This window comes from Amphimedon queenslandica, unplaced genomic scaffold (assembly GCF_000090795.2).
Source record: "Amphimedon queenslandica unplaced genomic scaffold, v1.1 AMPQUscaffold_13521, whole genome shotgun sequence".
Classification (NCBI taxonomy): domain Eukaryota; kingdom Metazoa; phylum Porifera; class Demospongiae; order Haplosclerida; family Niphatidae; genus Amphimedon; species Amphimedon queenslandica.
The window spans coordinates 125,058-150,232 of NW_003546243.1; the positions used below are offsets into that span (position 1 = coordinate 125,058).

General features: G+C 33.6%; 2 protein-coding genes across 2 annotated transcripts in view; both read left to right on the top strand.

Annotated features, from left to right (window-relative positions):
- Positions 1–4,189: 4,189 nt before the first annotated feature.
- Positions 4,190–20,769, top strand: LOC100638196 (sacsin-like). Its single transcript, XM_003382503.2, has 3 exons — positions 4,190–4,316; positions 7,769–8,051; positions 8,143–20,769. The coding sequence occupies exons 1-3, from the start codon at positions 4,215–4,217 to the stop codon at positions 20,637–20,639; spliced, it is 12,882 nt and encodes a 4,293-aa protein (XP_003382551.1). The 5' UTR covers positions 4,190–4,214; the 3' UTR covers positions 20,640–20,769.
- Positions 20,770–23,520: 2,751 nt separating this feature from the next.
- LOC109591082 (uncharacterized) overlaps positions 23,521–25,175 on the top strand; it is a 21,401-nt gene continuing 19,746 nt past the window's right edge. The window contains exons 1-4 of the mRNA XM_020006907.1: positions 23,521–23,609; positions 24,290–24,385; positions 24,454–24,759; positions 25,017–25,175. Of these exons, the coding sequence (XP_019862466.1) occupies positions 24,319–24,385; positions 24,454–24,759; positions 25,017–25,175 (532 nt within the window). The 5' untranslated portion in view covers positions 23,521–23,609; positions 24,290–24,318. The remainder of the gene's footprint in view (positions 23,610–24,289; positions 24,386–24,453; positions 24,760–25,016) is intronic.

Sequence of the window (25,175 nt, forward strand, 5' to 3'; positions counted from 1 at the left end):
GGTATGTATAATAAAAAATATAATATTACATTGTAGTATAGTTTAGTAAAAGAGAGAGAGAAGGAAGAAAAGAAGAGGAGATGGGCATGATGGAAATTGTACTAACTGGAGTGACATTGACATTTTGTCGATTGCTTTATCAACAAAAAATAATGTTTATTATCATGAGAGAGCATAAAACTCTATAGAATCAAAAAATGAAAGAAATTAATTACATCTATAGCATTTCAAACTATCATCATTATAATTACTTTACCTAATAGCTATTAATAATATAATATATCCCCCAACAATAACAGGGCCCCAAAAAGCAGAATAAGGCCTACAAGCTTCATCTCAGAGCATTATTCTTAAATAATGGGGCAAAACAATGCAGTTTTATGCTCACATTTTTACCCTTTTCTGGGGGCCCCGCTGCTTTCTCAGCGGCCTTGTGTACAAAACTAGTCTGGTACAGCCAGACCATGACAGTGTCGAAGAAGCATACAACTCACTGTTTGCCAGTGACTTAAAATGTATGTAAGCAAACATAATATTGAGATTATACTAATGGGTAACTTTTGATATAATAAAGGTATATTACTGTACTACGCCTACATGTACATAAGTAATGAGTTCATAAAGAATTTTTGTAGCATCGTTTTGATAAAAATAAATATAATTACTATTGAAGGGAAATTAGAATTTTTGTCACTGCACCCTATAGATTCTATTGGCCTATAGATTATAATTATTAATCAAAATGCTCATATCTCAAAAATTGACAAAACAAAAAGTTTATCCATTTTGGCTGAAAACAATGGGCTATTATTAGCTGTTCAAAAAGTTCTATTTTAAAAGTGGATACATTACAACACATGGGCTCCTGAAAATGCTATATACAAACAAACCTTTAAGTATGTTTACCAGAAGAATAAATCAAGACAAAAGTCACATTTAGCCACATGAGTCACAAATACAGATAGCCATAAATTAACACAATGCAAAGAAGAGGAGGTAATAGAAAAAAGAAAATGTGAAAAAAATAAAAAGAATACAAAAATTGATTGTATACTTAATAAGTTTAGTCAAATGCATTGTTTATAATAAAGATCATTGTTATTGTAATATAGTATCTGGTCAGGTCTTTTAAAATAAAGGAGCACTGAAAATAATGAGTGGCATGATCTATTCATTTGGTGTGTGTGCGTGTGTGTGTGTGTGTGTGCATGTTTATGCATAATGTACAATGTATGGTTAAAATTACTAGTAGTTAGGGGAATATTTAAATAAACCTATTTATACAATCTTAGCCTATATTAAATAATCTATCATTAATGTCATTATCGACTACTTACATTTTATAGCACAAAATAGCTTTGATTTATAGTTCGAAATTAAATTTTTTAAAATTTTAATATACAGACATATAAAGTCTGCCCACATAGTGTATAAGTCTAATGGACTCTGGTAGACAAAATAAGTAACAATAGGTAGCCATGGGAAACTGTTGATAACCATGAGGTAACTATGGATAACCATAAATAACTATTGTACATGTAAATCTAAATGCTGGGCCAGTCCAGTAAACTTTGAATGGCACCATTAGTAATAAAAACCAGTTTCAGTCTTGGGAGTTTTTAATTTTGATGATATTAAAAACTACCCACAAATATTGTGTGATCAGCACCATCTGGCATGGTTTTACTTTGCCAGATGTTCATGCTGATGTAAACATTTATACACAGAGAATGAAGTGTTTACTATTTACAAAAAAAGATATATATTTTTAAAATCAATTAAACTTTGTGGACAGAATGACACAATGACAACTTAACTGCTTAGTACTGCCTATGCAAGTGTGGCGAGTCCAATAACCATAGTCACACTGAAGCAGCAATAACATTACAATACATACAAGTTACAATGTCTTGTGTTAAAGTAATTATCACTGTCTCCTTCATCTTGCTCAGGATCTGTGATCATCTTGGCTGACTAAATTTATTCGGGATTTTGATCTTTTCTTATTCCTTTTACATATCTTCAAAATAACAGCTACTGCTATAGCAATCATTGCAGTTAAGCAAGTAACAGCATTTAAGCCAATTGATACCTTCCCATATGTTGTCAGTTCTTCACATGGTTCACAATGGCAACTTGGCTCTTCATAGTATATGAATCCATTCCTCACCACACTGGCTGTCATTGTCTGATTACTACAATTCATGAACTGTAAAGAAACATAGTCTATTTCGACTCCATACTCATCTGCTACTTGAGCAGTGATTGTAATATTGTAGACTCCTTCACTAACTGCAACAGCATCTCCAAATGGGCCAGTAGGAATAAACTTATTCCAAAGTAATCCATTAAGGCTATGGGGCCTAGTCACCACTTTCCCTATCATTCCCAATTTGTCTATTTCCAAAGTAAAGACATCAGATAAGCCATCATTACTGTACAGTAGGTTAGTTACTTGCATTGTACACTTCTCCTTTCCTTTTACTTCAAATATTAGCGTTATTTTTCCTCCTTGCTTTAAAAATACTGCTAAACCATTTGTAGCTCCACTCCTGTAGTTGATGACAGCACTAGAACTAGCTCCATCTTCTGCCTGTATGGTTAAATTAAATTCAGCACTTGACAAAGAAACTGTGAAGCAGATAACCAAGAAAGAAATCATTGCTCTAAGAAATGTAATACTTACAATTTTTTTGCAAATAGGCCTAGTCTGTAATATTAAATATAGGCTTGGGTGTGGTCTTTAAATAGAAAGTAAATACCGTATAGCGGGTAATTTTGGACGGGAGAAATTTTAGTGAATTGCTAAAATTTTGGTGATTGGTGGGTTTTATAATTTGTGGCCATGTGGCATTGAGCATGTGCATAATGGTACAAAACAGCAGTTTTCATTTGGCAAATGGTTATAAAAATGCCAACTTCACCAAAGTTTACTTCATAGATCTAGATAATAAAAACATCACCTGAGAAATCATTAAAAATAGCAATTTTGCACAATCACTACCTTTTGTCCTTAAGGCAAGCAAAAGTTTTATGCAAAAATTGGTGATTTTCACATTTAAAAAGGGAGATAAATTTCACTTAAAATTTAGTAATTTTCTCCTTGAAGAGCATATATTAAATTATGTGAAGCTTTGTGTAATCTGATAAATATGCTATACTATAGTACAGGGTGTTTCATCAAAAATGGCTATTAAATTTCCTGACACATAGATATATGTTCTCTTAATTATGTAGAACTGATTTCAATTAAAAGTAGATTAATTTTTTTTAATTTGCTCAAAAATTGGGTCAGAAACAGGGTGAAATGACTATGAGACAATTCTCCAATTTAATATTATTTTTTTCTGATTCATATACATGTTTTTTATGTGATGCTTCAACTGATTCCAATCAAAACTATTTTTTGAAATTTTTAAAAGTTGCTCAAAAATCAGACCAAAGACCCGAGCTGTTGATAGACCTATTTAGTATTAATACTCTGAAGAATTAAATTGTGGATCTTTATATTGAATGACAAACTGCAAAATTAAATTCAAACAAATATTTGCAACTATAAAAGTATACTAGCTCCAAATTTTGTCTGTCAAGAATTTTATCATACTTTTCATTAAGTTTTGCTTGACAAAATTTTTGACCAATGAAATTTTTGACCACTGAAATTTTTTGCTCCACATGGTTAGTAGAGTTTATGCCAATTTTTTAAATAAAAAATTATAATTTAGAAATTAAGATTTTGACAAATTTTTGAATGACAAAAATTTGGAGCAATACAGTTTATCAAGATTGACACTGGCCTTAATTACGTACAATGATTATAAATAAAGTAAAAAACTAAAATAACAATATCATAATTTTTAAAAACCTCTTTTTTAGGCCAGACAATGAGTCCTGAAAATCCATCCATACTCTTTGCCATCCATACTTTTTGCTCATAGAAGACAAGCCCAGTTTAACAGTAGATCAATAGAACTCTGATGATGTTTGCAGAATGATGCAATATTGGTGCAGAATATTTTTGTAAACAAAGCAAATCTCTTCTTTTAATGCTGAGCCTCAGTGCCTTACAACCTGCCAGAAACCAGTATCTATGCATAAAATAGAAAGCTGATCAATCAATTTAGCTATTAACCATTAATAAATGGGAGTGGCTGATGATCTCATAGTGATTTGGCCGAGGATTTGGCGCGATTGCAGCAGAGTTCTCTGATGAGATGACTAGTTTGATTGGAGATAGTTTTGGTTTAAAAAGGCCTCCTCTTTGCAAATTGATAAAAGATATATTAGAAGAGTATCCCAGTGGACAAATATTTAAAGTAAGTATATATATATATTGTGATAGTGAAAAGGGGAGGGGCTAGTTGCAGCTACACAGTAAATACTCTATAGTGCGGTAATTTTGCAGAGCTAAAGTTTTGTGGATTGATAAAGATCAATTTATCTTGAAAATAAATTTTGCAATGTTAGTGCCACGCCTTTAATGAAAATTGAATGTTTTAGTGTATCTTTAATTTCGCGGTTGCAAGCTAACCTACAAAAACAGTAAAAGTTTTGCCCCTCAAATATGTGCTATATGGTAGTTGGAACCTGAATTGAGGTTTTGGGCAATCAGGACTCAATCATGATAATGTTTTAAACTGGTTCACGCCAGAGTAATGGCCATGATACATGTACCAGTCAGGACTGTGGCAGTATTTAATTTATTATTTTTAGGGGACAGTGCAAGTGACAATTTTTGGGAGTCTGATTTTGTGGTTTGTAAAATTAGACTTTTCCTACTTCAATTAATGCCTTTACCTTTTGTTTAGTGTTTTAGTTTTAGATTTAGATTACTTTTTAAAAGCTCCTTGGCAATGTGTAATGATCAGCCACTTTATGTTTAATAATAATAGACCTCTCGAGCTGTGAATGACTAAGTTTATGAATATCATTATTTTGAGATACGGTATCCACCTACGCGTAATAATTGGCCGCCATTTTGGACGGCAGGATTCAATGAAGAAGGAATGGAGTAAACTATAAAAATGATTTGTTTGGCAGGTTTGGAGCTCTTTCAAGCTACAAAAGTTGGTTGGAAGAAAGAATGGATGCTACCAAGCATCTCATAAAACAGATTTGGTGCAATTTGCAGTAGATTCTTTACTATAGCTTGCTTCTGCCTTTGCTCATTGGTTCACTATAGAAAGTTACCATCCATGGAATTTATTTTCTTCTCTACACACCCACTGCCGTATTTACTCTTGTGACATAATTTATTCTCACCTCGAGAGGTCTATAGCACTGTTTCATTAACATAATATGTTATAGTAATGATAAAGATTACATACTACCAGTGTAATAAGTAATGACAAAGAATCTATTGCCAAAATTTTATAGTAACTGTATTAGGTTTTTTTATTATTGTAAATCAAGTGTAGCACATCAAAAATGACTCAGAGAGTATTCTCCATTTTACTTCATTTTCTGATACGCGTATATCAGGGTTTTTAGCATGGTGCTTGTGCAACTGCACGTGCAGCTCAAAAATTGGGCCAAAGACCCTGTACTATTGTACAGGGTCTTTTGGCAAAAATTACAGGATAGAATTTTTATAATTTTTTCTGATACATTGTACATGTCTTTATGTGTATCAGCTTTGAGGGGATTTTGATCAAAGTTTGATTTTTATAAATTTTAAAGCTGTTCCAATTACCCTGTATGGGTTTTGACCAAATTTCATCAAAAAAGAAAAAAAGAAAATTTATTGTTTTTATAAATTTTTCTGATGTATATACTTGATTTGTGTTGTGTAGAAAGTTTAAGCTGATTTTGATTATAATTATTTGAATTTTTAAAATTGCACAAAAACCAGGCCAATCACCTTGTACAGAGGTTTTTGTCAAATTTCATCAAAATGACTAAAAGAGAATTCTCTATTGTTATTGCATTTTGAGATATGTATATATGTACCAGAAGTCCATATTGTGTGCTTTCATAGTGCATAAAAATTTTAAGCTGACTCTAATCAAATCCAAATGCCATGTACTGTATTGTAGTGCTTGTCATCTCATGAAGCTCATGCTGTTTAGCCCACTTAGTATGCTGTTTAGCTCACTTAGCATGCTGTTTAGCTCACTTAGCATGCTGTTTAGCTCACTTAGCATGCTGTTTAACTCACTTAGCATGCTGTTTAGCTCACTTAGCATGCTGTTTAGCTCACTTAGCATGCTGTTTAGCTCACTTAGCATGCTGTTTAGCTCACTTAGCATGCTGTTTAGCTCACTTAGCATGCTTTGTGGGAATCGTTGATGTATACACATATTTATATTTTCTTATGTTATGTTGCATAGCTTATTTTAATTAGAAAAGATTTATTAAGTTGCTCTAAAACTAAACAAAGGCAAGGAATGGACATAGTAATTCATAAATCATCAAAACTGCTTTAATTTTTCTAATAGATAAACATTTTTGGAGTTCATTCTTATCAAGTTCTAACTTTAAATTTTTTAAAATTGTTTTTATAATAATATTAATTTCCAACGACCATCCAGGTCCATGCTACATTTATTTTATCAAAATGTTTGTAAAAAGAGTCTCAGTTTTTATTAATTTTGATTATTAATTTTTTAAAAGTGAAGCACAGATTGTATTTGAATTTTTTCTTACATTTTCTGTTACATTTCTGATATAATATGCTCTTAAAGCTGACTTAAAATGTAATACAATACAACCAATAATGTAAGATTTGGGAAAGTTTATAGACTTCCAGTCTTTTATCACCACTTTTGGTTTTAGTATAAAAATCAACATTTATGTTATGTAGACGGTTTTAGCTAAATCTCATCAAAATTCCACCTAAGTTGCTTATTAATTTTATTAATAATGTACATGTAATACAGTCAAACCTGCAATACTGACAGTCTAGAATAAGAACACTTCCATAATCACGATAGTATTATCAGATCCCAAGGTTCCAGAATAGACAGGTTGTTGCAATAGTAATTCTACAGCGCAAATTTTTATGGCTTTAAATTTTAAAATTGTACTACTCAAATCTAGTTTCCAGATTTACGGTAATTTTGCAGATAATAATTTTGCAAATCCCTACAGAATAGCTTTATTTGTAAACTAAATTTCAGTTCGACAGTTATTGTTCTGGGTTTATGTTTGAGTTTGTGAATTTAAATTTTTTGTACTCCGATGTGTCTACAAATCACAAAAACTAGAGATGGGACAAGTGTAAAATTTTAGCATTTGAACATTCTATTGCCAAAGTGAACAAATTCACACCATGAAATTACTTATCAATTAGTCTTTTGTTTAGCTCACTCTAATTAAATGTAAATGCAGGACCCTATATGTTCAGTGCATAGCTCAATGTTTAGTGATTTATACATCAGTGCTAATTATATTAATAAGCAATAATGCGATTGATTAGTAGGTGTGGTTACTGTGGTGCATACCATGCCTACTGACACACCTTTTTATTACATTCAAATGTCTGCTGCAGCATTTGAATGTTCTTAAACTTCTTATTAACAAATAAACATTTGAATGCTCCAATAATTTTCCCAGCCCTAACAAAATCAAGTTCTCTATATCTATACAGTAATTCACACAGGGGTGGGGTTTGGCTATGCGAGACTAAATTCGCACTGCCTGCCAATTTTTACCGCATTAAAATTTATTACTTTTAATGAAATTGACTCATGTCTGTATATCACTAGTTAATTTTTATGTGTGGAACTCTGTTTTTTATTCCTTTTTATGTACATGTATGTCTTTATAGGAAATCATACAAAATGCTGATGATGCCAGAGCCACCGATGTCAAATTCTTTTTGGACTTTCGCACCTTTAAAACACTCCCCCCAGAACTAATATCAACTACAACTGATCAAGAAGAAATAGTGCAACAATTTTCAGGACCTGCTTTGCTTTCCTATAACAATGCTTCTTTCAAAAAAGAGGACTGGGAAAATATACAAAGACTTCAGCAGAGTGGTAAAGCCAAGAACCCTCACAAAGTTGGAAAATTTGGAATTGGATTTAATTCTGTCTATCATATTACAGGTAGGAGGAAAGTAGAGCAGAGAAAATGTTTTAAGGATATTGCTGCATCAATCATGCATGCATGTAATTTTTATATTTTTATATTTTTTAGATTTACCAGTTATTCTGAGTCAGAATTACTGTGGATTCATAGAGCCACAGGAAATTGCATGGAAAGGTGAAACAGGTAAAGGTTTTACTCTAGAAGAGTTAAAGGATAGCTTCCCAGCAGTGCTGGAGCCTTTTCATGGTATTTGTGGTTTTTCAAAACAAAACCCCAGCTTTAAAAATATGACCTTGTTCAGATTTCCATTGCGTAATAAAAAGTCAAAGCTGTCCAATAAGTCCTACACTATTGATGAGCTTCGTAGTCTGCTGGATGCATTGAAAAAAGAGGCTCGATATTTGTTAGTTTTTCTTCGATCAGTGTGTTCAATTGAAATATGTCAAATCACAGAGTCGAATACTACTGAGTTGTTATTTAAAGTCAGTTTGAGTGAGAGAGATTGTCAGTCAAGAAAATCCCCAGAAAAAAGTTTAATCAAGAAAGTTGAGTCAACTTTTAAAGGTCAATCACAATATAGCTCACGTGAAGTAATTAAAGACATTTCACGTTTTAAAATTGAAATTGTTGACAATTACAATGTCACTGAGCATGAATGGCTTGTTGTTAATCAGGTTGGCAGTCCAGATGTTGAAGTAATGCAGTTAGCAGAGAAACAGCATGTACTGCCTTGGGTTGGAACAGCTATTTCTTTGAATGATAATAACTTGCATTCAGTTGGTCGTATTTTTTGTGCCCTACCTCTACCTATAGAGGATCAATCACCATTTTTCGTTCATGTGAATGGAACATTTGCTATTTGTAATAACCGTCGTTCTTTGAAATGGGAGGCACAAGAGAGGAAAGGGGATGAAGAGAGTACATGGAACAAATTATTAGTGGAGAAGTGTCTTTTTTCATGCTACTTTGAGCTCGTTTGTAAGCTCATGGAGCAACATGATGTCGATACTAGCATGGTATACAAGTGCTGGCCTGATATTAAAAAAACTCAAGATACACCATGGTATGGCTTACTAGCACCTTTTTATCAGTTGCTAGTGAAGAGCAGTAAGGCAGTCCATACTTGGCTATCTGGAGGAGAATGGATTAGCATCAAGGAAGCAATTTTTGTTAATGATAATTTACCTGTAGCAGTTAGAAATGCTTTAATGGAATGTTCTATTAAATTAGTTGATATTGATGATAGCTGCAGCCAGGCCTTAAAGCAATACTACCAAGATAGCCTCACTATGCTTCAGCCTGCCTTAGTAAAATTTTACTTAAAAAGTAATCATGACTCTTACTGCAATGGATCAAAAGAAGATAAATTTGAAATCCTTAAGTACTGCCTTAGCGATAAAACTTATAATGATTTAACTGGTCTTCAGTTATTGCCATTAGCCAGTGGCAACTTTCAACAATTTTATACTAAACCGCTTTGTGCAGAAGCCATTTTCTTGAGCAGTTCCTCTTATCCTAGTGATTTGTTGCCTGATTTAGAGAGCAAGCTAGTGAGTGTGTATAATGAAGATGAACAGTTGCATTTAGAACTTTGCTTAGTTTCATACAGTGGTTGTACGCAGCTAACTATGCTAAACACAAAAGAAATAGCTAATTTAATATCGCTAGGTATCACAAGCAAATGGTCAAGTAAGCAAATGTCTCATTTTTGGCATTGGCTTCAAAAACAAAATTTATCACATTTTGAAAACAAATTTTTGGTACAAATCAAGTCATTTTCCAATGGCACTACAGGCATTGCTAAATTGGCTAAAGAAGATGGAGTTGTTTACATCTCTCAAATTTCAAATATGCGATCACTTTTAACTGGCTTGGAAAAGTGTGGCATTAAATTTGCTGATGCGTGTGCCTTTCCTCATTTGAAGCATAAGGATCTTAATGAATACCTTTATCAGTTTGATCATAACCAGATACTTGATGCCATGCAATCATTAAATGTAGCAAGTGACAGACTTAGTAGTCATGAAGCTATTGCTCTACAAAACTACTTTTCAAATTCAGATCTTGGTAGACAAAAAAGGATTGACACTATTTGTAAGATTCCAATGTTTAAAGTTCTCCAGCAAAAAACTCGTGTCTCTGTTGACTTTATTAAGTCACACAATAGTGAAACTGAAGCTATTGCAATGGACCATACTTACAGCTGTGAAACAAATTTACTTCCAACCACAGTTTTTGTGATAGATGCCACAGAAAATGAATCAAGCCTTATCAAAAAGTTAAATGACCAGATTCGCCTCTTGCGAGAAGCAGAATTCCTTCAACAAATTGCATTTCACCAAATTCATAATAAAGAATTTACTCTAAGTAATGTGGTACCATTTATGATCAGTGTTCTCAAAAGTTTTGATAATCAAGAATACAAAGAAGCAGCTGAGCAACTGACTAGTACCATGAGAAGTTTACCATTTGTTGAAGTTGTAAACTCATCGAGATTGGAAGCTCCTCAAAATTTGTTTGATCCTGATAATGAAATATTAGTTCAGCTCTACCTGGGAAAGCATAAGTTTCCTTCATCTTGTTTTTATCCTTACCTTTCAATATTGAGGCAATGCAGTTTAAAAATGAAAGTCAGTGCCAATGACATCAATCAAATTTTAAGATCTATTCGAACCAAAACAGTACATTCTCAGACTAGTTACAAAACAAGTGACAATAACTACAAAAGAGCTATTGCAATATTGAAGTATTTGTCACAGCATTGTCATTTATTAAATGATATTGATGAATACAACTCCACGCTCACTTTTTTACGTAAGGAAGCTAGGCAATATTACTGGCTTCCTGTGTCAAGTAAGTGTCCTACGAATTACCCTTCATGTCTTGCTTGGAAAGGATCTAAATACAGCAATAGTTTAGTCTCATGTGATGGTAATTCTCTAATAGTTTTGACACAAAATCTTTCTTCATCAAAACTACCACTGATAGCAGGATCACAAGTTCTATTCATAGATAATGTTCCCAGTAAACTGGAAGATTTAGGCAGTCAGCCCAGTGATATAGTACCTGCTGTAATCTCTCATTTTAATCAAGTAATATCAAATGAAAATAATATTTCAGGGGACATCTTAGAATTGATTTCATACTATACTTATGAATACTTGTTTCAAAATGTTAAATATTGCACTGCAAAGTCATTTTCTGGCAAATGGATATGGTTGCAAAACCTTTCAACATTTATTTCTTCAAGTAAAGTAGCTGTAGCAGCAAATCCTTTATTTAGGCTTAATCTTGAGCCATTCATTTATTTGTTGCCTTCAAATTTACTCAAATTTTCTGATCTCTTTAAAAAATGTGGTGTTCCAACTGAAGTAACACCAAACCAAATTCTTTCAGTCCTTCACTCAATTAGGAATACTTCCAGTCAGTCAAAGCTTAATGAAGATGAAGCATGGTCAATAGTTACAGCTGTACTGAGCTGGGTAGCTGAAAATATTAACAGTAAAAGTAATATTTTAGTACCAATCGATGATGACTCTGTTTATCCTCAACTTTTTCCTTTTGAAGAAGTAACTTATACTGATAATGACATGCTGCATGCTATTGCCAAGGACTCAGATGAAAAGTATTATCTAATACATCCAAAATTATCTCATTTGTCATCTAAATTGGGGCTAACTCCGCTTAGTGATCATCTTGATATTACTGAGGATGTCTTTGATGATGCTGGTCAAAATGAACCATTGACAACTCGTCTTAGTAATATTTTAAAAGATTACAAAGATGGTCTCACAATTATAAAGGAGATGATACAAAATGCTGATGATGCTGAAGCTACTGAAGTCAACATATTGTATGATGATCGCACACATTCTACTGAAAAACTATTGTTCAAAGGAATGGCAGGTAGTCATGGTCCAGCTCTTATAGTGCACAACAATAGTGTCTTCAAAAAGGAAGACTTTGAAAACATTACAAAGCTAGCTGGAGCCACTAAAAAGGACCAGCCACTTAAGATTGGTAAATTTGGTGTTGGGTTCTGTTCAGTGTATCACATCACTGATGTACCTTCCTTTGTTAGTGGTGAGTGGTTTTATATTTTTGATCCAACACTTAAGCATCTTAAAGGTGTAGTGCATAATGAGAGCAGACCTGGAAAAAAAGTCAAATATCAGTCTAAATTTATGGCTCAGTCTCAGCAAATGGCCCCTTATGAAAATATATTTGAGTTCTCTTCTTCTGCAAATTATGATGGAACAATTTTTAGGTTGCCTTTTAGAGAAAATGCTAGTCAAATCAGTTCTACTATTTACAATGAATACCTTGTGCAAAAATTAAAAGAGGACTTAAAAGAAAATGGCTCCAAATTATTGATTTTTTTGCAAAATGTCAAACGTATAACATTCAGATCATTAGATAGAGATGAGCTAGTTATTGACATATCCATTACTTGTAGCAATGAAGCAAATGGAGTTAAAAAATGCACAACAATTTGTTTTAATGAATCAGAAATAGAATATTGGTTAGTGGCCCATCAAAAAGGCAATTTGAAGCAAGATGATGATGATAAACCTGGAATTGCATCTGTAGCTTGCCAACTGATTAAAAAGGATTTATGCTACAAATCTCAAGAAATAAAAGGTAATTTATTTTGCTTTCTTCCACTGTCATCATCCAGTACTGGTCTACCAGTACATGTTAATGCCAATTTTGCTGTTTTGAACAACAGAACTGGTATCTTTATTGAAGAAACACCTTCTGATTCAAGGGAATTATGGAATATGCAGCTAATGAAAACTATTATACCAGAAGCATATTGTAATTTATTGAAAAAGTTACAAGAAATGAGTGCCTCGCAACAACTGTTGTCATATGAAGAAAATTTTTACTCTTTGTGGCCTTTAACAGAAAAGTTACAGGTAAGGAATCCTTGGACATGTCTGATTTCAGCTCTAATGAAGTTGATATCAGACAAACCATTGTTTTACTCTTCTTCGACTGGTCAATGGCTCACGCTAGCTCAGTCCCAGTTCCTTCCTATATTATTTGGATCAAAATTAAGTGATTATTGTTCATTTTATAAAGCTGCTTCAATTCTTAAGTTACCAGTAGTGTCTTTACCAAAAAATCGTTTAGATCAATTAATAGACAGTTTGTGTGTTTGCATGCAGATTACTGATAGTGTATTTTTTCAGAAGTTTTTCAGTAAAATTGACTTGTTTACATCTGATAGTTCCATTGAAATTAGAAATAGTATTCTTAGCATCATGCTCTCAGCTATTGCATCATATCATGAACAATATTCTAAAATTGTGGAAGAGTTAAAAACTATACCTTGTATTCCTACTTCACCTGTAGGAAAAGAGCTCAAACCAGCTCATGAACTTGTTGATCCATTTCAGTTTCAAGCTATGTTTGATCCTGAGGATGGTATGTTTCCCTTGAATTGTCTTTGTGAAAATCCACTCACATATAAAACAATGCAAGCATATCTAAATCTAATGACAAAAGATATCTCTTGGGACACTATTATTAAAAGTGCCAAAACAATCAAGCAGCTGTTTGATAGTAATAAGAGAAAAGCTTTAGAACGAGTGAAACTTATAATAAAATCAATTGGGACTCGGGCAAGAAATGAATGTCCTGTAGACACTTTTAAATCTATTCCTTTTTTGCCAGTGCTTCAAAAACCAGATGTCTACATTTTGCCATGGAAGGGAAGTGGCTGCACTGTTTTGACACCATTAGAAATTTTTGCAGCGACCTCTGTTAGTAACCTCCAGAAAATTAGCTTCATTGCTGGAACTCAGAAAGCTATTGCAAACACTATGAGTTTGGATAAAGATGGATGTACTTCAATTCCAAAAACTGTTTTACAATTACTGGAAATTTCTTCTGAGCCAACAATTGAAGATGTATTGAACCATTTCAATCTTTTGATTGAGCTGATGATGTCAGATGTTGATCGTAAAAATTGTCTTCAAGATGAAGCTATTTCTAAACATGTTAATGATATCTGTCAAATGGTGTATGGATTCTTTGAAGGTCACCTTGAAAATAATGTTATGGTTAAAGAAATTGAAGAAAAGTTACATTTTTATGATAACAAGCCATTCATATGGACTGGTAAGGAGTTCGTGACATCAGCTAATGTATCAAGAAATTGGAAAAAAGAGGATGGCCCTTATTTATATAAACTTCCAAACATTCTAGCAATGAAACAGCGATTACAACAAGTACTTAGTATCAATGATGAATTTGATATTAATAAATTGCTTGATACTTTGGTTCTTATGCATTGTAGATACAAGGAAGCACCATTACCATGTGATAACCATGAATTTACTGATATACTAATATCAGAATTAAATACAGCTAAAGGAGAATATAAAGGGAGAGAGCAGATAATTTTAGTGGATCAAAATTACATTTTACGTCCAAGCAGTGAACTCTATTACAATGATGCAGAGTGGCTTCAAGTGGAAGTAGATAAATATCATTTTTTGCATAAAAATATGTTAAGTAGTACAGCAGACTCTTTGGGGGTAAAACGCATTCGGAGTAGTTTTTTAGACACTTTTGTAAATGAAACAGCCTTCCAGGGCTCAAAGTTTGGTCAGAGAGAAGACCTGACTCAGAGGATTAGGAATATCTTACGAGACTATCCACTTAATGAGAGCTTTCTTAAGGAGCTTTTGCAAAATGCTGATGATGCAAAAGCAAAGAAAGTGTGTGTGATCTTAGACAAAAGGCAACATGGCAGTCAGACAACTCTGTCAAAAGAATGGAGTAATGATTTGCAAGGTCCTGCTATATTAGTATGGAATGACAAAGAGTTTTCTGAGAAAGATCTGGAAGGTATACAGAAGCTTGGTCTTGGTTCTAAACGTGATGATGATGAATCAATTGGTCAGTTTGGTATTGGATTTAATGTGGTTTATCATGTAACTGACTGCCCTAGTTTCATTACTTGTAACAGTAATGTTCTCTGTGTGTTTGACCCTCACTGCAAATATGTACTTGGAGCAGACAAAATTCATCCTGGAAGGCAATATGATGACCTTAATAATGGCTTTTGGGAAAAGATGAAAGACTTACGTAGCTGCTATCTTCAAGATCCTATACCAGGACAGCCGGAGCATTTCAAAACTGGAACACTTTTTCGTTTTCCTCTTAGATGGAATGACAAACTTGTAGATCAGTCATTAGTGATTGAAAGTAAGGAGACTCACTCTATTCTAGTAATGGAAGATCAACTTAAACAATGGGTCAAAAAAATTGAAGAAGCACTTTTGTTTCTAAATCACATTACCCAGTTTGAATACTATGTAATTGAAAGTACCAACAGTGAGTTTAAATTAAAAAGCAAGTATGAAGTGACTATGAGCCATACTGCAATGCAGTGTCATAAAGAGTACCAGACATATTTGAGCGAACAGTCAAAGGCCAAAAGTACTTGTAAATCTTGCAATCCTAAAGTTTTTACTTATTCTCTCACCCTGCAAACTGAAAGAAAATGTGAAAAAAGTTATCAAAAATGGGTCATTCAACAAGGCATTGGAGATATATTGTTAGTTGATCAGAAGTGGCAGTTTATAGGTAAAGTTCTACCAAAGCATGGTTTAGCAGTTCCTATAAAATCATTAAAAGGGTTTGTTGGCAAGATATTCTGCTTTTTGCCCCTTCCAATCACTTCAAGTCTCCCTCTTCATATAAATGGCCAGTTTGTTCTAACTAGTGATCGTCGTTCTCTGTGGCATGGAGAAAATAAGCACAGTGATAAGAATCAATGGAATAATCGACTAATTAAAGCAATAGCTTCATCATACACAAGTTTTCTCACAAAACTTAGACAATATGTTGTGGATACAAAGGGCTACATGGATGACAGAGAGTTTTATAGAGCAGTTGATAGTTATTATGACTTATTTCCATACTGGATAATGCCAGAACAAAGTAGCTTCTCGACAGCAATTAAACACTCATCAACTGATGCCACAGCAATGTCACATACCCCTTCTGGTACCACTGCTACAAATAGAGCCAGTCTCAATGACCCATGGCTAGCTCTAGCTAAAGATGTATTTTCAAAACTTTGGACTCAAAATTGTGAAATATTAGTGAGCAAAGTTTATAATGGAAATAAAATAAAAACAAATTGGCACAAGCTTCGCAATGATGATATTGATGCTTTTACTCAAGCATACTTTCCACGAAGCAGGCCTAGCCTACAACCAAATAGAGTGTTACCAATTCTGAAGAGGTTAGGTATGACTCTGACTTGCGCTTCAGAAACTTTATACAAACATTTTAAGGACTTTAAACCTTTTATTGCTAAACCAGAGCAAACTTTTGATTTTTATTGTAAATTTCATTCAAGAATTGTCAGTTGTCCTACACCTATTGATTGCTCTCCTTTCAAACGTGAGGAAGATTTTGCTATTTTTCTGAAGTACATAATGAAGTCATCCAAGGATAATTTACTGTTTTTGAAGCCACCATACAACCTGCCTCTTTTATTAACAGCAGACCGGCATATTAGAAATTTTGAAGAAACCAACAAAGTGCTCTGCAGCAGATTTTATGACCTTTTTCCGGAGAGTTTAAGTGCTTTTTTACACCCTTGTTTGTTGGGGCTAGAAATGTCTCCCACTTATTTTCTTCTTACTGATGATTTTACATTTTCTCAAGTTAAAGAATTGCTTGACAAAAATTTACCACCAGAGCTGTCTCTTAATGAAGTGTTTAACGAATTTAATAAAGTTATTGACAGAAATAAGCTCAAAGATATTTGGAGCTGCATTTCAGAAGATGAAAACTTTTCCCAACATCAGGAAAAGATTGTTAGATGCTGGGCATTGCTACCATCGACAAGTAACTCTCTTTATCAGTCTAAATCTTTGATAATACCAGTTCTTAAAAATAGGCGTAATAAGCCAGTGGAAAATGAAGTAAGGCTATATGAATTATTATGTGATAGCTTATCTATTCCTTTACTTGATGAAGCAATTCATGAAAGTGCTGCAAAATATTGTCCCCTACCTTCTAACTATGACAAAGTGTTTCAAGTAATATATAACCAACAATGTCAGCACAGAGTGTTTGAAAAGGCTAAACTTTGTGAAAATGACATAAAGGTGTTATTATGCTACTTTAGTAGAACTAGTTTCAGGAATGATGAAACTATCAAAAATAATGTCAAAAGTATTCCAATATTTATGACTGTAAATAAAGTCTTGACATCGCTGTTAGGAAAGGATGTCTATTTGTGGCCAAAAAATGGCTGTTGTATGGCTGGATATGAAAAGTGGGCTGTACTAGATTCTGTTGTGTTTCTAGAATATGAAGGATCATGGAGAAATCTGTGTGGGAATGACTTTTCGCTATTGGGAAAAACCCCAGATGAGCGACAAATTTATTGCGAACTCATTTTTCCTTGCTTCACTGAGTTAACAGATGAAGAAAGAAAGCAGCATCTTCAACATATCAAAGATAAACTTATTGATAATTCAATATTTGAGGCTGAAAAAGAGAATTTTGATCTTGCGGTAAAATTTATCAATAAGTTAAAAATTTTGAAGTGCCTTTCTCATAATGGTATTATGCTTAGTATTTCTAGTTTCTGTGATCACACTGTAAGAATATTTACAACGTTTTCTGAGCATTTTCATTTCTTAGAAGGTGATTATCGTCATGAAACTTGGTTGGAGTTTTTTTGTAAACTTGGCTTGCAAACAACAGTAAACTTTGATACATTTATCAAGTTAGCTAAGCAAGTTGAGAAAGGTGACCATTCTGAACTTGAAAGTGCCTCGGATGTTTTATTTTCTTACATATTCTCAATAAATGCTGAGCCATGGTACAAGTCTCAATACAATATGTCAATGATTGGTGACATCAGATTTGTCAAAACAGCCAAACTTAAACCATTTAGTTGGATTAAAGCCCCATGCAGCCCGCCTCATTGGTTCCAATCTCAAAGTATAGGACTAACGAAGTGCAATGAAGCTGTTGTTGATATGCATTCAGCAGTAATATGGACTATCAAACCAGTGATTACTCTTCATAAAACTCCTTCTTCTAGAATGAATAATGTGTTAAGCCAATTAGGGGTTGTACTGGAACCAGATCCAGCTGATGTGTATCAAAATATAATTAATATTTCTAATACAAACTTAGCAAACCCAGAATTGTTCTCAAAATATAATCCATTGCTTGAGTGTCATGATAATGAAGATAAGATTAGCATTTTTGAAATAATTACAGCAAACATTAAATATTTACATGCCATAAATTGTGAACTACTACAGAATTTAAGAGAGGTGCCGTGTATACCAGTTCTGGCTGATGGAACTGATGAAAGTAAGACTGTTCTTGTCAGACCACTTCAAGTATTGGTACAGGCTGTTAATGATTTTGTACCATATCTTCACACTGTTCCAGAAAGGCTTTATCCTATAATGCAAGCTTTTCAAGTCATGGGTGTTAGCAGAGAACTTGAGCTAAAACATATCAACTATATGTTGAAATTGATCAAGGATTCTCACCCAGACAGTATTATGATCAGTGATCCAAATGAACTCAGACGTATTACAAAAGCAATTCGTATAATTTATGAGTTGCTTTTGCGCAGTAATAAAGAAAAATCTCAGGCACAGTTAGAGTCTTTACATCTCCCTACACAAGTCAGCCAAAGCCATTTTAAATTGGTTCCAACAAAGTATCTTGTTTTTAAGGACAGTACAAGATATAAGTTAGAGAAATTGATAATTTCTACATCTTCATACTTTCTGTTCAAAATTCCTTTGCGTGACAATAAATTGAGTGAAAAGGAATTTTGTCTAAAATTACCAAGGAGTGTTAGGCCTCATGGCTTTTCTCTTTGCTGTCATGAGACAGTTCTTTGTGCTCAACAAAATAAAGATAGTGGAAGTCCTTTGGTTAGCCATTTCAAAAAGTTTAGGACGTTATTTCCAAAGATTGCTTGTTCTATTTCTAGTATTATTGATAAAAATCTACCTCGTTCTTTCGATGAAAAGGAGTCAGAAAAGTTCGTTGAGAAACTTAAAGAAATATTGACTGAAATGACAGTGACTACAATTAATAATCTGCAAGTAAAAGTAACGCTAAAAGGTGATAGTGATTGCATAGGAGTTTTGAAAGTTGATTATTCACTTCAGAAAACCAATGAAACTTATACTCTTTTTGTAGATGAAGAAACTACATCAAGCAGTACACTATGGGCAGAAATGGCTCAAAGTTTATGCATAGAAATTAGTCGTCTTCTTGAATGCGACTTATTAAAATTCTTCAAATGCCGGGAGAGTCTCAGTCACATACTTGCTGTTCAATCAATAAATGACATGCAGCAGTTAGTTGATGTACAAGATCTTGATATAGTAAATGATGATGAAGTGAGTGATGACTATAAACCAAACATTGGTCACCCTTTACCAGATTCCTTAGTCACAATGCTCTCTCAGGATATTGATTACATATTTAGGCCACAAGACCTAGTTGGGTATGAACTAGAAGTAAATTACTACATTTGGGCCATGATACTTTATCCAGTTATGGATGACACTGTGCCTAAGAGTGACACTGGTCCTAAGCTGAAGCGATATGTAATAGCATGGTCTGAGCTTGAAGAGCCAAAAGAAGTATCATCTGTCTACTTACATAGGTTTGCACCTCAAGAATTTACAGAACAAAGCACAGAGACTGCTTTAGCTACATATCATGGTGTGTCTGAGTTAGAGGAATTAAAAGACAGTAAGGAGTTGTTTGAAATAAAAAAGAGAATTATAAAAGAACTTAAGCTTATTTGGAACTCTGATCTAAGTGATAAAGAAAAGAAAAAGGCAGTACTTAGAATGTTTTTGAGCTATCACCCAGACAAAGCCATGACTAATAAACACCTTTACGAAGAAGCATTCAAATTTCTACAGCGACAGCTTGATCGACTAGAGAAGGGATTAGAACTAGAAGAACCAAAGGATGACGGACCAGTTGACAATTGTGAGCCATCTCATTGGCGTGAATACTTTACTAGTTGCAGTGATGTTTTTAGAACTTACAATCACAAAAGTAGAACGGGAGGCATTGGGGGAAATAAAGGTAGAAAAGGAGGCGTTGGGAAATTTGATAGCTGGAGTGACTATGTTAAACCTAAGCCTGATGTAATTGAAGCAAAACGCTGGCTTAGGCAAGCAAATTCTGATCGTGAAGCTATGGAAATTCTCCTTGATTCTCTTAATGCTAAACGTGTGTCCTGCCAAGTTGCATTTTTAGCACATGAAGTGGTTGAGAAAGCATTAAAAGCTGGAATGTATCAATTAATTGGTATAAATCCTAGTTGTGAATCATTAGTGCATCACAAGTTAACTAGCCATGCTCGTGCTATTTCTTCAGAAAAACCAGGTCAGGCAGAAGAGCTTCCAGGAATAGCATCAAAAATGGAAAGTTCATATCTTGATACTAGGTTCCCAAACCGTCATCCTATGCCATCTGCACCAGTGGATGTGTATTGTCCTGAACAAGCTAGGAGAAATGCTGAAATGGCTGAAACTGTTTATAAAATTATTTACAAAATTGTGAACAATTGACTATGTAGGTTAATACTTACTAAAATTACATTTTTTGATAATTATTGATTTGCTTTGTTTTAAAATGACTTTTTGAAAATGCAGAAGCCTAGGCATTGAAACTGCTGTAATAATTCAAAATTTATGTAATAGTACCAGCACATACATCAGGGTGTTAAATAACAGTGGTACCAACAAAAGGCACCAATTGGCGATTAAATAATTTGGTGAGTATATTTGCTCACAAAATATTTTGCACCCTGACATTATACATGCGGTAATCATAGCATATTAGTTACATTTGTATTGTTGCTCTATTGTATTTGGAAGAATTGTTTGGAAAATACATATAAGATCTAGACCTACATCAATTGTTTTTACCAACACAACTGAAAAGTAACCTTATAATAATAAAAACTTTACTATAAGCACACATACCTTATTACATAATACTTTAAAAGAGTAAAACTAAGTACAGCCAGGGCTTTTTGCAGGATTTTGGTATAGTATCATGCAGCTTTTTGTCGGTGGCAGTTTGCTCAAAATTGGCCCAAAGACCCTTTGACAAAAATCACATAAAAATTTGCCAGTGTTATAATTTTTCTGATAAATATACATGTACATGTTTGTATGTTTTTTATAAATTTTGAGCTGGTTTCCATCAAAATTGGATTTTTAATAATTTTTTAATTTGCTCAAAAATTGGGCAGTTAATTTTTTTAGCCAAATTTTGTCAAAAATGGCTATAAAAGAGTTCTTCATTTTTTTAATAATTTTTGTGTCCTTATGTTGTGTATCAACTTTGAACTAATTCCGATCGAATTTGAATTTTTTATGAATTTTTAAAGTTGCTCAAAAATTAAGCCAAAAACCCTGTACTATAGTACAGAGTGTTTGGCCAAATTTTTGATAATGGCAAAAAAGAATTTTCTATTTTATAATTTTTCTGATGCATTAATACATGTATTTATTTTGTGTACCAACTTTAAGCTGATTTTGATTATAATTGGATTTTAAATGAATTTTTAAAGTCTCCAAATGACATGTACTATATTGCACTAATTGTACTGCTTATTAGTTCATAAGGCATGCTGTTTAGCTCATTTCACATCCTTTGTGGGAATCCCTGAGTGTAGCACAAGTCAGCAGCATCTAACTTATAAGCCAAGAGCAATGTCAAATCTAATTTAGTAACACTATGTTATTATTGAGTTACTTGTGCTTCAACATGGCCAAAGTTTATCACACCTATACAAGTGTCTTTAGAATTGTTATCATGCTATGTTGTTTCATGCACGCCAGTTGATTTATACCTTTAATAATGATATTCAAAGTTATTTTAGAGGAGTTGTAGATCTAATTACAATGGTTACGCCCTCAAATTTCTCTCAATGAAGAAAATGGATTTGATCCTTGCTGCTAATCTGCTTGCTGTTCTTCTGCTGGTGCTGCCAACTTGCATGTGTGTTGTTGATCTTGAATCTAAGTACAGTTTTAGTAAAACACTTCACTCTCACTATGCTCTTTATTGGGACAACAATCTAACAAGAAAAAACATCTATATAATTTGCAGTCAGAGCACTGACTACTGGATAGATTGGATTTGGTATATCACCTATGGAGGAATGGTTGGATCTGATGTGATCATTGGATGCATACAAAATGGAAGCAGTTTCTTCAATGTAAGTAAATTTAGCGTGTGCAATGTCTACACTACTGTGTATAGGATAGGTTTAATGTTGCTCAGTCAACTCTACCACTATAGAACAGAACTGTGAAGAGGAAAATGGCTACACTACACTTGAGTTTACACGTAATTACTTTTTGTGTGACAGTAACAACCATAGTTAAGAATATTACCATAACATTTATGACCAAGTTTTAGTTTATGCTAGTGCATATGTTAATTATAGGAAGGAACTTCATGTATTGTGTGGGCTATGGAGTTTGAAGGAGCAAGATCCACCTAATAGAGCTAATGGTAGCTTTAATTACTGCTCATGACTTCAAAGATTCAGCAAGTATTAACTTATTGGGAGGACTATGCAATGCAATTTGCTGATCCGCCAGGAACAAAGTCATCTGATCTATAACAGTAGGTGAGGTATGGTTAATTTTGTAATTTTATTTTAGCTTGAATATTTGTTTAACTTATGATAGATTACAAGACATACAAAGCAATGAGAAATATATAATTAGAGTGAGCACTTAATTATGTATAATTATGTATAATTTTATTAAATTACAGGATTTTATATTTCTACCTAATGTTGCTTATGCTTGAGGAGGCAGCAAGTTAACCTAATTCCTTCTATCTAAAACAAACAATTCCACTCTTATTTGGATTTTGTTTTTCTATACTTGTATTGAGATATGATCAAAAAACAACCAAAAGTAATCATTTTTAAACTTGTGCCTGAAGAAGGTCTTCATGTGTTTGCTAACTTGCTTCACACACATTTGTTGGGTGTGAGCGTCAAACTGTATCACCCGAGCAGCTAGTAATCAGTGTAGGTCAGGCATAGTCTCACCCGAGGTCAGGCAGTGGTATTAAGGAACTGAAGCCGATTGATAAACAATATTAATATGACTTCAACTTTCAAGGGATAGTTCATGTTGATGAAGTAACCATCAGACGGGTAAGAAAACTATTAATTTCTTAATTATTTCTATAGATCTACAAATATAATAGCAATCTGTTTTAGTGCTTGTTATTAAAACTCTAAGTATATGATATTACTATCATCAATGATGAATGATAGTACCTCAGTCCTTAATGGTACTCATCATCAATGAATTGATGGCACTCCGGCTCCTCGTACCTCCCATCATTCCTGCATAATTATGGCTTCATTATGATTTCTGCGTGGTTGCTTGGTAACCTTCATCTCTATGGCTTCAAATTAATTTTAGCTTTGTATGAAATCTTTTGAAGAGCTGGACCTTAGACAGCAAGATATGTATCAAATTTCCTCACACCGTTAGAAAGAGGTAGGTACATAGACTAATATAAGCCATAAAGCTAAGGCATAAATTATAATAATGTTGAGTTTAAGTACCGGTACTAATAGTAATAGACTTGCTCAAATTTATTTAGAATATTAGAATTGATTCAGTTTTAACCAAAATTCTAGTTCAAGTGCACTGATCATGCAATCATGCACTACAAACTGTAGCAAGTACTGATAATAAACTACACATATGTTTCAACGACGAGACTCATAGAATCTATTGAAATCAAAGTTATTTTTTAAAGTTCATGGCTATTTTTAATTCAAAAATGCTCATACTGATTGTGGGATTCTACTGATATCGCATGAAACAGAAAATATTTTATAGTTTATTAATTGGTCTTGTGAGACTACCTAGGATCAGGGTTAGGCTACACCACTAGGCCCAAACTAACTGTAGAAGACGATGGTTTTGGCCAGTTGACAGTTATACAATTTAAAAAAATTAAATTTCATGACTATGATTTCTAAGCTATAATAAAGAGAACACTTATCATTCTAGATTGCTCTCTTATTTACATGTATGTCCTTATTAGTCTGACTATGTCCTTATTTCCTTCTTTTACAGCAATATCAAAGGAACATACATGTGTATACAGTATTAGTTACACAGGAATTAGATCTACTGGAATAATTATTATTGTTTCACCTTTCTTTCAGGATTGTCAGTAAGAGTGGGTCAAAGCATCATGATTCTCTGTCTTTGTTTCCAGTTAATGCTATGTCTGTTTATACATTATTCTGTACCTCGTACTGGTGAGTGATAACATAAATACATTTAACTAATCATGAAATACATTATTATAGTATTTCCTTTCTTGCAGGTGCTGTAATTATTCCTCTCCCAGCCGCTACCATTTTTCCATCAGGTTCTGTTGTTCCCATTGTTGATCAATCCTTCAATCTCAACTGTACTGGGACAGGAACCCTCCGGTGGTATAGAGGGTTTAATTTGGACACTCCACTTGACAGATACACTCAGCTTATTGACAGCATTAACAATACTTTATCACTGATGATTACTTTGAGTGATGATGAATCAGGACAGACTGATGAGAGGAGTCATACTTATTTCTGTACTGCTAATAATTCACTTGGTGTGGCTAGGAGTCAATCAGTACTGACACCATGTAAGGAGAGAGAGAGAGAGAGAGAGAGAGAGAGAGAGAGAGAGAGAGAGAGAGAGAGAGAGAGAGAGAGAGAGTGAGTGAGAGAGAGAGATTATAAGAGTGTGAGAATTAACAATGAAGGAAATAATCTCAGAGCTAGCTAGCTATTGCCCCTATTGTTTGATAACACTGATGTTTTTGAGTGCTTGTGGTTTGCAATTACTATAAATATCTCTTGCACTTTCTCACTTTTCTTCTCTCACTCTTGCTTTATTTAGTTTTCCAAGGATTTGGTGATATTGACAATACTACAGTGATAGTAAGACTAGGAGAAGCTGTTGCATTGCTGTGTAATGTGACACAGAGGCCAGTACCTACCATTGTATGGTATAAGAATGACACAATTATAGAACCTAATACAGTCAATGATACGAATC